Source organism: Aulonocara stuartgranti (assembly GCF_965226115.1).
Source record: "Aulonocara stuartgranti genome assembly, chromosome: 8".
Taxonomy (NCBI): Eukaryota; Metazoa; Chordata; class Actinopteri; order Cichliformes; family Cichlidae; genus Aulonocara; species Aulonocara stuartgranti.
In genome coordinates, this window is record NC_138959.1 from 11,844,878 (window position 1) to 11,859,044 (window position 14,167).

Genomic DNA, 14,167 nt, shown 5'->3' on the forward strand with positions numbered 1-14,167 from the left:
TTGTTTTAAACTGCGTGTATTTATAGTTTAACAGGACTAAACGATCTAATCTGAGGATAGAGGCATTTAGAGAGCCTATGGTACAACTTCGTCCATTGGCCTGTCACTTTGTCCTCTGACCAGGGCGGGCGCACACACTCACCCGTACGCGCACACGGAGCACTACATAACTGCAGCAGCAGCAACAGCATCGGGGTCTGGTGGATGAACGAGGCGAGGCAGCAACACCCAGATGCGCACCTGTAGGTTAAAAAAGCAGCTTTCCGCTGAGAGCTCCCGCTGATTGATTTCTTTATTTTACTTTCCCCGTGCAGCCAAGTTCGTCTCAAGGTTGAGGACACAGTTCAGGATGGCCGCAGCTTCGACAAATTCGGGGCAGGGCTCCACTAAAATAACTCCTGAAGTGCTGCAGGAGATGCTCCAGTACTACAACCTGAGCCGTCGGGACTTTATCAACGCCTACAACATCCAGCCGCTCGTCTACATCCCCGAGTTACCGTACAGCGCCAAAACCACCTTCGTGATCATGTATGTGGTTATTTTCGTCTTGGCTCTCGCTGGAAATAGTTTGGTCATCTACATAATTGTGAAGAAACGGACGATACAGACGGCGACAGATATTTTTATTTTCTCTCTGGCGGTCAGCGACCTGCTCATCACTTTCTTCTGCATACCGTTTACTTTGCTGCAGAACATCTCCTCTGAATGGTTCGGCGGTGAGTTATGAACTTATATTAAGCCACCAACTTTTTAGCAGTACGTCAGGCACGAGGATCGTTTTCTCGATAAGAATAAGATTTAAATATTAAATCGCGAGACTGCTGCTGTGAGGGGATACAATGTGCCATTAGGTTACACCTCGGATTATCCATGACTTTAACTAAGCGCACAAGCTGAATAATAATGACACATGCTGCACCTCAGAAAGATGTCCCTTTCTATAAGCCACAGTACAGCTTCAAAAATGCAATGGATGAAATCTAGTACAGCAGCACATTAAAAAAAGAAATGTGCACATTTCAGGCACCAGAGAGAGTCAGTACAGGGTGGGAAAAACATCCTCGGAGGAATGAACTTTTAAAGAGATTCTTGGAACCCCACCATGAGCTAATGCCTTTAAATGGCAGATAAAGACCTCCTGTCTCTTAAAGGCTGAAAAAAAAAAAAACCCAGATGGTTATGAGTCAGAAACCTGAAGGGAGTCACAGCGGGAGGCAAGTGAAGCACCGCTGGCTCCAGACTGCCAGTTGATCATATTTAGTCCCCCAAACCATGCACTGAAGTATTTGTGGATAAGTGGCTGTCGATGTGAACATTTAAATAATTAAATTAACACACTTATAATGTTTTATTCTAAAATTACAGACTGTTTTCTTGTTATGTCCACTTCTGTTACAGCATAGATAATGAAAGCTCATGCTCATATCAACATTTATTTAATGCAATGGATACTGAATATAATGAATACTGGATAATGGATATAACTAGAACAATTTGTTGTTGTTGCTTTTTATTTTTAAAAGGGGTGATTCTATTTGCAGAGTCTTTAAAGTGCTGTCTCCTCACAGTGTGATAGGGTGTTATTTCAATGTCTTATAGTATCTTAAGGCTTGTACATAACTGTATTAACTCTCAGTGATATGAAGCATTAAATCTACAACCTCTAAAAACACTATATGAATCATTACCTCTTGGGCTTGATGTTAAAAATCAGCATGTGGTTACTAAGTGGGAGCTGATATATTAAACAGTTTTTAACACTGACCTGCAGAAATATTGTTAAAAGCTGACAAACAACCTATCATAGCAAGAACATAGCCAGGTCTGAGCTTGTCATTTTAATAAATAGTCATCATAATTTGTAAAATGTTTCTTCTGCATGCTGCATTATATTCATTATTATATTTTTATTTTTTTTACTTGCAGGGGTTCTGGTTTGCAAGACTGTTCCATTCATACAGACTACAGCCATAGTGACAGGCATCCTAACAATGACCTGCATTGCTATTGAGAGATACCAGGGTATTGTATTCCCACTGAAAATGAGGAGGCAGTATTCGTCCAGAAGAGCATACAAGATGCTAGGTATTGATTGTTTACCAGAGTGGCATGTTGTACTTATGCATCCTCTGTTATGTGAGAAATATCGCAGCAATGCTGATTCACAGATAGAAATACATGGGGTTTTACATGTGCGTGTTGCCTACACTGCAAAGCTCAGAATTCTGCATGCCAAATTGACAAGACACTTATCAGAGATTCAAATAAAGCAAGTGTTACTCTCGAGCAAACATGCGTGTGAAATCTTTTTAGTTACACTCTTCTCAGATTCAGCCAGATGCTGAAAAATTGATCAAACAGCACTTTGTAGCGCAAATGGATAATGATCCAAAGTACACTGCAAAAGCAACCCAGGAGCTTATGAAGGCAGAAAATGGGATATTCTTCAATTGGCAGGGGGCTCACCTTATCTCAACTCAACAGGACATTGTGTTTAGTTACTTTAGACAAAACTAAAGGCAGAAAGAAGCACAAACAGGCAGCAACTGAAGATGGCTGCAGCAAAGTCCCAGCAGAGCATCTTAAGGAAGGAATTGGTGATGTCCATGGGTTCTAGATCTCTGGCAGTCATTGACTGTAAAGAGTTTTCATCCAAGTATTAAAAAAATAATCCTTAGGCTATATATCTAAAAATGGGTACCCTGTGGGACAGGGTATAAAAATATCGGTAATTCAGCAACAGTTAATACAAATCCTTCCTTAAACCTATTGAGTTAAACCTGAAAGTATGTACACCAATCACATCCTGACTGTTTAATTTAAATAGTTTCTAGGGGAAATAAATTCCCACAAGTATTCAGTGGTGAAGGTTAAGTATTGCCTGCCATTATTTTGTTCTTAAGTGGTTATTCTAAATTGGTCACAGGTCTGTAAGTGGGGTTAAGTAACAACCCCCCCACCCCCCACCCCACCCCACCCACCCACCCTCTTTAAGAAATACTCCTTTTAAATTTAAACCATGTCTAAAAAAGTCAATACATTATGCCATACAATGTCTGGTGTTATGGGTTGGGCTTTGCATTATTGGAATAAAGAAGAAAGAAAAATGCAGGTATCTCACAGAGATTGCACACGATTGACAGATTATGAATTACGTAAGAGAGGTATTTAATTATAGGGCTACTGCGACTGCTGTTTGTCACTAAAAAGTTGCTCTCCTTGAAATGCCTTAGCAGACACAGTATTAAAGTTATAGGTTTTCTATTTGATGGTATTAAATACTTGTTTGTTTCTTGCAGGACTTGTATGGATTGCCTCAGTGATAGTGGGCTCACCAATGCTGTTTGTGCAACAGTTAAAGGTAAGTGCCCTTCAAAAAACACATAAGATTGCCTTTTTTAGCTTGAAGAAGGTTCACATTCCTGGTAATCCCTCTGAACACAACAGATGAAAAGACATGTTGGCTTTATCTTAACTTTCCACCTGAATCAGGCTCTAAATTCACTCACAGCAGAGCCACAAATGTTGTGAATAGATGCTTTTTAATTGAGATTTAATTAAAATTTTAAACTACCCTAATTTTAATCTTGTGTTTGGGGTTTGGTTTTATTAAAGCTGTAAAAGTAATAATTTTTAGTTGGTGGGATGGCATAACATGATTATACCATATGCTATGTCCTCTCAGGGAAGCCTACTACTATCAGATGGCCTCCTTGGCACACCAAACCTGTCAGAAAAAAAAATGCATCAGTGTGAATCAAATGTAGTAAAGCATTGGATAAAAACCACCCTGTCAGTCAGACCTACTTCAGCTGTCTTGACCATTCTTCCATGACTAAAAGCTTTTCTTTTTCCATATCTCAGGTGAAGTACGACTTCTTGTACGATCACTACCATGTGTGTTGTCAGGAGAGCTGGAGCTCGGTGACTCACAGGCAGGCGTACACCACCTTCATCATGGTGGCCCTTTTCCTGCTCCCTTTGGCAGCCATGCTATTCCTCTACACATGCATTGGCATAGAGTTGTGGATCCGCAAGAGGGTGGGTGATGCCTCAGTCCTCAGCACCATGAACCACAGGGAGATCAGTAAGATATCAAGGTGGGTTAGACAAGTCTGATGGAGATATTTAACCGCCATATTTATTTGTAGATGACATTTCGTTTCAGTTTGGCCTTGTTTGCATTCCAATTAACAGAACTGAACTGTCAATAGTTGAGGGTGGAAGGTCAAGAATGGGGGCACTGTTGTTGCATTATTGCCCTTGCTGCATGGTCTAGTCATCTTTACAAAAAGAAATGAACCTGCTCTTCAAAAAAAAAAAATAATAATTTAAACTATAAACTTTTATTTTATTTTTTATTTTTTTGGTTAATTCAACAGTTAAGCAAAGAAAGAAGAAGAAAAAGAACACCTGTATTTAAAAAATAAGGAGATTAGGTGACATCTACTTGCATGCCATGTTAGTTGTTCATTTTACGCTATTAATATCAGTGCAAGACTGACAGCAATCCAAAGAAATTACAGTTAGATTCAAGGGAAGGACAGAACATTATCTTTACTGACTGAAACTAACATTAACAGGTGGTTTGCAAGAAGATGCAACACCTGCTCTCCGCTGTACTCCACTCTACTCTCCTGGACATAAACTATTAGTCATTTGAGCAATGTTGTTGCTCTTGTGGAGAGAACATGTGAAAGGCAGAGACTGAAATGGGTATATGTTTATACATTTAGGGCCAGGAGAATCGTTAGGGCACTGCACTTAAGATACTTTTGCCACCAGGTAGCATAGTTTGGACCTGCAATATGTGATACTGGCTGAGTTCATTAAAGATTTATTGTATTGTGAAAAAGAAAGCTTTTATAGGACTCTAAGTAAAACTTTAAAGCTTCCATCAGAATTAAGAGATCAAGCAGCAGCCAAGTACTGCTAATCAAATACACTTGATTAACTGACTATCAGCTATGTTCGAGCACCTTATAAAAGTTGAGGTTTTGGCAGTTTGGTGTTCTAAAGTATTTAGGTGTGTCAACACAGTGCCGATTTCTTTACAGCAAATGAAACCCGAGGTCAGACTGTGCAATGCTCAGGGAAACTAGAAAAGATCAAGGAGCTACATCTCAGTTAGCATGTTAAATGTTAATGTTCATGACAGTAGAATTAGAAAGAGATTGGATAAATATGGCTTGGTAGAAGCGTTGCCAGGAGAAAAACTCATCTTTCTAAAAATAAGTTAGGTTAGTGTTTCCAAGATTTCATCTAAAGAAAGCACAAATTTCTAAATAATGTCCTTTGCACAGAGGAGAAAGCACAGATGTTTGGCTGTAATGCACAACACCACATTTGGCAAAAAGCAAACAGAGTGTATCAGAACAAACACATCATACCAACTTTCAAAAACAGTGATGGAGGGTTGATTTGGACTTTTTTTTACAGCTACAGGATCAGAAAACCTTACAGACATCAAGTCAACCATGAAATCCTCTGTATACCAAAGTATTCTGGAGTCAAATTTGAGGCCATTTATCCGACAGCTAAAGCTTGGCCAAAACTGGGTCATACAACAGTACGATGATCCCGAGCACAGAAGCAAATCTCCAACAGTTTTGCTGAGAATAGAAATTACTCAAGGTGTCACAAATGCACAAAGTTCAGACCTCTACCTTACTGGAATGCTGTGGTGGGACCTTAAGGGAGCTGTGCAGGAACAAATATCCAAAATCCTCAATGAACTCAAACAACGTTGTAAAGAAGAATAGGCTAGAATTTCTCCACAAAGATGTGAGAGTTCAGAAAACAGCTTCTTCGAGGTACTGCTGCTAAAGGTGATTATGTCTTTTGAAGAAATTCACACAAATACAGACTCACTTCCACAGTGACTCACTGTTGCATCTCTCTGGTACATTCCAATGCAAGAAGAGTGCCATGATTAATGTTCCTGGTCACACCTGCTTTTTCCCTGCAATAAGACATGTGTTACATTTGTGTAGTTTACATTTTTTTATATAACGATTTTGATTTTTTGATTTTTTTTTTAACCTTCTACAGGAAAAAGAAAAGGGCTGTGAAAATGATGATCACCATTGTTCTGCTATTCACAATTTGCTGGGCACCCTTCCACACAGTCCACATGCTGTTTGAATACTGTAAGCATTGCCTGGTGCATTAAGGGGTCTGTGGTTTCAGGAGTAAATAAAAAAAGATCTTGCTTAAGTGCACATTTCCATTTATTAAAAGCCTCAATCCTCTTTATGTGTAATTATCCTGTCCTCCAGATGACCTGGAGAACAAATACGACGGAGTCACACTCAACATGATCATCGCCACTGTTCAGGCCATCGGGTTCTTCAACAGCTTCAACAATCCCATCGTCTACGCCTTCATGAACGAGAACTTCAAGAAGAGTTGCTTTTCCACCCTCTCCCACTGCGTTCGAAAGCCTACCCAGCAGAGTGGCGCTGTGGCGGCGCCTAGACTGAGTGTGCAGTTCATCAAACCCCAAAGTAGAGAAGCCTTCCTGGAGCCAGACGAAGGCAATAGCCTGGAGCCGCACTCAGCAGAGAAGGGCCCTTCGACGTCATCACACGGAGAGAGCTCCCTGGAAATAATGGGAGAGAAAATCTCCACCATTCAAACGGAGCTCCCTGCAAACAGCTCCTCTCAAGTAAAATGAGAAGGAACTGTCCCGGATCTGAGGTGTTTTAACTGCTTACCTTGGATTGCCACGCTTGCTGTCAATTATTTTCACTTGGGGCCAGCAGCTGCAAGGCCATCAAATGTGATTTCAGGTTTCACTGATGTGGCTGAAAGATGCAAAAGTCCAACAGCTTGATAATTTATCTCTGCAGAGCAAGGAGTTAGGGAATGTATTCCCATGCTGGTCAGGAGCACAGAAGAAAGATTGTTAATGAATATCACAAAGAGACACTTTAACTATAAACTGAGTATAGGGTGATCAGACCCTACTGAGAAATCATTTCCGCTTGTCTCTAAAATCTGGAGGACATTCAGCAGTTCTTCGTGAAAGCATAATAATGCATGAGTGTTCAATGTCACCCCAAATGATCTGAAATTGTATTACGGCACAGCAGGAACTGTTTGGAAATGAAAATGTAGAGGACGTTGCAGAGCTATGCTTTTAGAAGAGATGCCTAATCTTTCACCGACAGCTAAATTCGCATTAAGTTTGCATTTGCATTCAAGTCAGCAAAAACACCTCGTTTCAGGTTAATTCAGTTGAAAACCTTTAAGATCAGAGATTAACCTCTTTCCATGAGTCACCATCCTTTAGATACAAATTTTTATTATATCACAGAATGTGTGTAAGCCTATTTTGGACTATTTAATCATAAGCTGAGCAGGTGAAATCATAAGAAAGTAAATATAGCCACTGTACAGTTTAATAAGATTAAATCTCACAATACATGAAGGGATGAATACTAATTTTCAAACCTCTTCGCACTGTCGGCTGTCTTAATACACTGCTTTGCAAGGTTGCTGCTGCATACAAAAATAATCTTCGTCTGAGCTCACAACAACGGGTGCGTCAATCAGAACACACATACATGGCAAACCCAACACATGCACAACACATTATGTCAGCATTTGAAGTTGTACATCCTTATGTCTTAATAACTGGAAGAAATCTGCACAACGTGTTAAACACAGATCTGCCCCTCTTTGTAGAAACCAGCATCCTACAGGAACAAAGTCACAGAAACACAGCAGGAAAGGGTTCAATGGGCTTTGCTTTGATGCTTTTACAGAATGAATCACAGTTTACACAACTGTTCTAACTGTGGAACAGTCAGACTGGGCTGTATCCCTAGTTCAGTCTCTCACTGGCCATTGTTTACACCATGATCCATTATAATTGCCCTAATCTAAAAGGTTCTCTCTTCTGTTGTCCACCACGTCTCCCTCTGTGAGCCATTTTAAATCTTCTATCTTATCCAGCCACTACTAAACAGAATTCTGCTTTCAGGAATATAGATGAAAATATGAACAATAGCACTTGAATAAGCTTGCAAAGCGTATTTTAACAAAACATACAGTCATATTTAATTTCCTAAATGGCTGTCCATCTGACAACATCAATGAAAATTGGAATGGAAGTGGATGGTCATAAATTTAAGGCTTTCTTAATGACTCAAAGTGCTTTGGACTACAAGCCAAATCGACTCCATTTATAAGTGATGCAGACAGAGTAAAACATTTAGAGGGTAAAACATACTCCACATTTATTCACAATGTAATGTGTGAAGGCTGTAGTCGCTGATGTTTTTTGTGCAAAAAGCAATGCAAACGCGAACACAAAGAAAGTGATCAGTGGTTGTTCTGTTGACCGTCTGAAGAGTTTTAGAAATGCATACTGAATGCTGAACAATGAATGTAAACAAAATGAGGTGTTATCATGACAGAAAGTCTGTCTGCCTTTTATTTTATCACCGACTGTGGAAGAATGAGATGTTCAAAAGAGTGAAACAGCCTAAACCTGCTGGATATACTCGAGCGAGTAAGCGAGGTACAAGTTGTGACTGTGGACTTCTTATAAAAACACAAACAGAAGAGTTTGTAAAGTCGGTCTGTGTAATATTTTTGCGACTCTGATGTCTTTAGTGTTAAAGTTTAAGTACCTGTTCATTTTGGTGTTAAACTTTCTGTCTTGGAGCTCATCAATTGTGCTTAAGGGAAAATACATATATATATATATATATATATATATACATATATATATATATATATATATATATATATATATATTTTTTTTTTTCTAGGTTATCTATATTTGGCCTAGATTTGCTTTGCACGTTTTTAAGTATTTCATTCCAAAGCCTTAAATAATCCCTGTCAGCGCGGAAGATAATGGTATTGTATATAGACAGGGTCTGCAACGAGACCAGGCTTAGTCTTTAGTGCAGCCCCGGGTAGGGGAGGAGCTTAGCTTCTCTTAAACCATGGCTGTTACCGGTACTTACCGGTGTACTGTTGTGAAACTGTGGAAGCTTTAAAAATATTATCAATATGCTACTTTTAGCATGCATTTTGAGTTTTCATGAATCATGCTAAAATTTGCAATAGAGTGCACTACTGTAAATAAGCAGCATCTCTCCGCCTCAGTGGTACTGAACAATCAGACAGCCTTCTTATCTCATTGCTGACAACATGTTGGATATAAAACTGCCCGTTTCTACTATCTAACACACACAACCTTTGCATGACAGGATGCGCACAATCCACGATCCTAAACACAAGTTTCATGCTACATATGAGCGTGCTCACCAGAATCAAATCAGGGTTTCAGAAAAGTTTTAATAGGAGCTCAAATTGTGTTTATTCCTTGCAGCCACTTGCAAACGTGTCAGCTGTAGTTAAATCTGTGAAACTGGAGACGCTTATTAAACTCTGAGGAAAGACTCCTACAGCAGCATACAGCAACACATGATTTCAGCTCCTTTTAATCTTTTATCAAACTCAGATTACATGAATTATTGGTGAATCCCATTGATAGCCGCCTAAAGGTGCATAGCATGTGCCTTTTGTGTTCTCTGAGCATGAAGTTCAGGCTTTGCATCAGTTTTAGTATTTTTCTGATTTTTGACTGATTGTGATTGCCCGGATTATCAAATGTAATTGGATGATGCTTCGTGTGTGCTTAAAGCTATGTTTAGTTTAAACAGCTGGGCCCTAATGATGCTTTAATTTTGATGTGTTCTGCAGCCTTTTTGAATCATTTCAGCTGTTGAAACAGCACTGTCTTTGTGTCATGGGACCTCTTGATTTACAAATTTACACAGCACTGAGCAATGCTCTGATTAATAAAAGAGTAAATCAGGAGAAAGCCCCTGCTGTTTTTCTTTGGAGATCAGAAATATGCTGTTCATTTTCAGTAGTATTTCCACTTTATATCTTATTATCCTGTAGTTTATGGCTTTGAAGTAAAAGGCTATAAATGTCTGTCAAATCTTAGCTCTTGGAGAGAAAGCTCACATAAGCAGTAGTATTTTATGCTCTTGATGTAGTAAAATATTCCTCTCTATGGTTACTAAAGCGCTCTGTGGTAAGTAGTCTGTGCTGGTAACAATAGCTTGACTTTACTTTTTACAACTGTGCAGGATTTAAAGATTTCATTGACAATCAACCCATCGTTCATTTAAAAGACCGTGACTGGACTGAAGGATGTTACCAGACGAAGCTTAAAGGAGTGAACGGGAATTCACTGCGACATGTTATCACTTAAGCATGAGCAGGCTATATTTGTGTACGAGAAGACCGGATCGATTACTGCTTATTTCATGAATTATTTCTTGTGCATTAAAGAGCTCTTTCTGTAAATTCCAGGTCTCTGGATATTTTTTTAGAGTCAGAATTCCTTTTGACAGCAAAACTCACTTTTGATACAGTACTGCAAAAAAGTCTTGTGCCACTTCATCTTTTCCAGTTTTTGCTTCCAAAGAGTCTGAGCAATTTCAAATGTTAAAATTTAAAGTGGTCTTGAGCAATCCGGTCTTTAAGTCTGACGTCACTAGCCGTGTCTGGGCCTAAACTCCGCTGCAGGTCCATATATCAAACAATCACTGTGGCATTACTGAGAGTTGAAAAACTGTCTAAAGTCTTTCATCTTTAATAAAATGATCAGCGTTCTGCTCTACCAGGTGTAACAATTGAGTTTAACATCCAGCCATCCGTGAAAACGGAATTTAACGGAGTTAGAAGTTAGCAGGAAGTTAGCTCTCTAGCTTCCATCTAAATACAATATAGCATGTCCTGACTGCAGGGTTTTGGAAACAAATTAAAACGTACAGCTCTGCTATCACTTCCAACAGAAATGAAGACAGAAAACTAAACAGCAGTGACGTTTGTAGGGTTACTGAAGTTTGGCTAGCTGGTATATAATGATGTGCTACGTGACCGCTAGTGACACAGCTATGTTAGCTATAAACAAGCTAACTTTTTTCCCACTCGATAAAAGTTAACGTGAGGGTTCTCGGTGGTCAGGAACAAATGTAATCGCATGGCAGGAGGCTGTAAACCGACCAGACTTCAGTCAGGAGAACAACTGAGATAATCCATCCACAATACGAGGTTAGTCATTCATATACTGCTGCATGGGCTGGGCTGTAGTTACATCGTAAGGTTTTAAAAACTGAGCTTAAATAAATGATTAGTGGTAATAAAAGCCGAGGGAGGTCAACAGTGATCACTGAGTGTTTTAGGAGCTTTTTGAGATTAAATAGAAGAAAATACAAAACATTAAACATGTTAACAACACAAAAGCCATATTAAACGCAGACTACTTTAGGCCCGGAAGTAGGATTCGTCACGTCATCACTTAAAGACCGGATAGTTCGAAAGGTTTTTTAAACGTTTTAGGACACTGGCTCCCTTTTGACTCTTTTATAGTCCAGTCCATGAAGCTGAACATTTCTGGAGGAATGCTTATTGTTTGTTGAACCAGTTAACACTTACCTATGAATCATTCAAGCATACATAAGGCTCTATAGTCAAGGCTTGAACCATGGTTATAATTAAACACAGCAGACAACTTAGCAAAAAAAAAAAACATTTTAAATTGCATCTTTAGGCACTTGATTATAAACAGCTTAGATAGATAGAAAAGCTTATACATAGATTTAGAAGCAAAATAAGTAATTTTCATAGCAGTGTATTAAGTTTTATGCTTAAGTCCTACCCTTTTCAGTGCTAAATTTAGACAGTTTGAATAATACTGGAGAGAACAGGCTGGGTATCAAAGTGTAACTACTTTGTTTTCACCTGTTGCTTGAAGAAAGGAAACACCTTCTACTTGTGATCTCAAAAGAAAGAAAAGCAATGTTAAAAAATGTGTTGTGTTACTGTGAATATCTAAGCAAAAGAATATGAACAGTGAGACAGTTTAAACCTTATTGTGATGTTTCAGTTTTTTCCTCCCCTTCTACTCAAAAGAACAGAATTTCTCTTCCAGAGTAGTTATGTGCTTAAGGACACACGCACAGGGGCAAACATTTCTGAAAGAGGTTATTAATGGGACTCATCAGAATTCAGCTCAACCTGATATCTTGCTGTAGCACCTGTAATGCTAAGCAAACTAACAGATGCCTTGCAGCAATATGAAATACGCAAGTGCTTAGTTATATTTGAAGAGTCAAAAAGAATATGCCACCTAAAATCAGTCTTTTAAATATCAAATATTTACCCCATATAGACAATAAATTCTGTTATTATTAGTTCTCAATTATTCTATTCATGGAAGCCATTAAGGATTCCAGTGTTAACCCAAAGTCACAGCAGGGGAGGGGAGAGGGCGTAATTGGTCATCGGAGATAAAACGATAAGATTTCGCCTGCAAGCTCCAGGGGTCTTCTGAAGTTCACAGATGAGTTTCCAATGAATCAGAGAACGTGACTGGCATACACTGTTATGGGCAAGAAAAAGGTTAAACACAAACCTTTGGTTGTTGCATTCAGATTAAAAGAACTTTCACTGGCGAAGGCTGCCACAACCAATGACAAGTTAAAAGGATAAAACAAGCCAGCTGGGCCCCAAAAAGCATTTTGACCATATTACTGTATTTTCCATTATAGCACTCCAAAAGCCTTTTATTTCCTGATAGCACAGAGACAGGAATGATTCTTTTAACTACTGAGCACACAAGTACTTACCGGTGTACTGGACTGAACTTTGATCTGATCATCTCTATATTTGATGTCAAACCTCTTTCTACCAACAACATGAGTAAAATTCAAGGCTTTTCCTTGAAAAACAAATTTAACTACATGGGGAAAAGCACAAAGATAACTCATTAGCCATTACACATTAGTTTCAGCGAATGCAACTGCACTCAAATTCTTAATTTAGAAATATAAGGAGGCCATTTAAAAGCGCTTTTTAACCATGAGCTTTTAGGCTATACAGTCATATGAGTGCTTATTTGCAGCTACTTCAAGTAACAGACATTCAAATGAAAGAAACTGGGGATCAGCCAAGCTACAGCTGCCATCAGAGCAGCTTGAGTGAATTAATCAGTTAAAGGTAAACTAATAAGAAGGTGCCAATTTAGCTCACTTGTTCAGCAGGTGACCGTATGCGTTAGGTTATCTGGTGAGTCTCAGTGGGCTATAGCTTTAAGTGTGAATGGTGCAAAGTGGAACTTCTTTTTACCTCTCCTCATATATAATCCTTCCACTGGATGGCTGGACTCTGCACTAGATACAATGAAAAAAAACACTAATAAGGACTCTAAAAAGACACAGTTGTAAATTGAGGCTACTCAAATAAAATAAAAAAATAGCACACTAAATTGGATGGTATGACCCTAAAACACTGCTGTAGAAATCACTGTAAATACCAAAGAACATGGCTTTGAGTAATTTATTTATTACATTATTTACATTATTATAAGAACAGGTTTCTTACAAGATGTAAAAAGATCAACTTCTGAACTGAAACTGAACTTCTCTTGAACTGAATGTTGAAGAAAAAATAAACCCAATAAAAATGTCAAACAACCAAATATGAGCTTTGCGATGTGGGAGAAGCTGCAACGCTAAGATGCAAGCAGTTCATATATTATGCAAAACTAAGTACCAGCACAGAAGAAATCCATTCTGTTTCATAATTAAGAGGTAATCTTTCTCATGTTAGCGAGACACCTGTTTATAACAATGTTTTTCACAGTGTGATCAGTGCAGGAACACAAGATTATGACCTTAAAGTGTTTACATTTTTGCTTTTTTTGCTGTTACCCAAAATTTAACTTAAATAAGTAATTCTACCGGGAGCGCTGCTAGCCTTTTAAAATGAAATTCAGTCTTCTCACAGTTTATCAACCAACAAAAATACACAATCCCATTTTCTGTTAAATCCCCAAACAGAAAATGATGTGACACATTGGCAGGCACTTCTGTACTAGTTGAAGATAATATTTGTCAGCTATGAAAAAAAAAACCTTTAAATATCCCTGCTGTTTTGTCCTTTGATGCTATGTGATCAAAGATAAATGGAAGTCTGGATTGTCAAAGAGGAGAGGCCTTTTGACTGGAGAGGGATCTCTGTCAGCCTTGTGAAGCAGTTTAAATAGTCCTGTTCCAATATTCATTGGAATCCCCATGATGATACACTCAGACACACCTGAAACAGGAACACAGGGGGATGTTAACAGGCC

At 38.7% G+C, this 14,167-nt stretch overlaps 2 protein-coding genes across 4 annotated transcripts in view; one reads left to right on the forward strand and one right to left on the reverse strand.

Moving 5' to 3' along the window:
• Positions 1-29: 29 nt before the first annotated feature.
• Positions 30-8,717, forward strand: qrfprb (pyroglutamylated RFamide peptide receptor b). The gene is made up of 6 exons (XM_082545189.1): positions 30-716; positions 1,927-2,085; positions 3,300-3,361; positions 3,865-4,100; positions 6,052-6,149; positions 6,279-8,717. The coding sequence occupies exons 1-6, from the start codon at positions 350-352 to the stop codon at positions 6,674-6,676; spliced, it is 1,320 nt and encodes a 439-aa protein (XP_082401315.1). The 5' UTR covers positions 30-349; the 3' UTR covers positions 6,677-8,717.
• Positions 8,718-13,359: 4,642 nt separating this feature from the next.
• polr3a (polymerase (RNA) III (DNA directed) polypeptide A) overlaps positions 13,360-14,167 on the reverse strand; it is a 38,953-nt gene continuing 38,145 nt past the window's right edge. For all 3 annotated transcript variants that reach the window (XM_082545193.1, XM_082545192.1, XM_082545191.1), the window contains exon 31: positions 13,360-14,133. In XM_082545193.1, the coding sequence (XP_082401319.1) occupies positions 13,985-14,133 (149 nt within the window). In that variant the 3' untranslated portion in view covers positions 13,360-13,984. The remainder of the gene's footprint in view (positions 14,134-14,167) is intronic.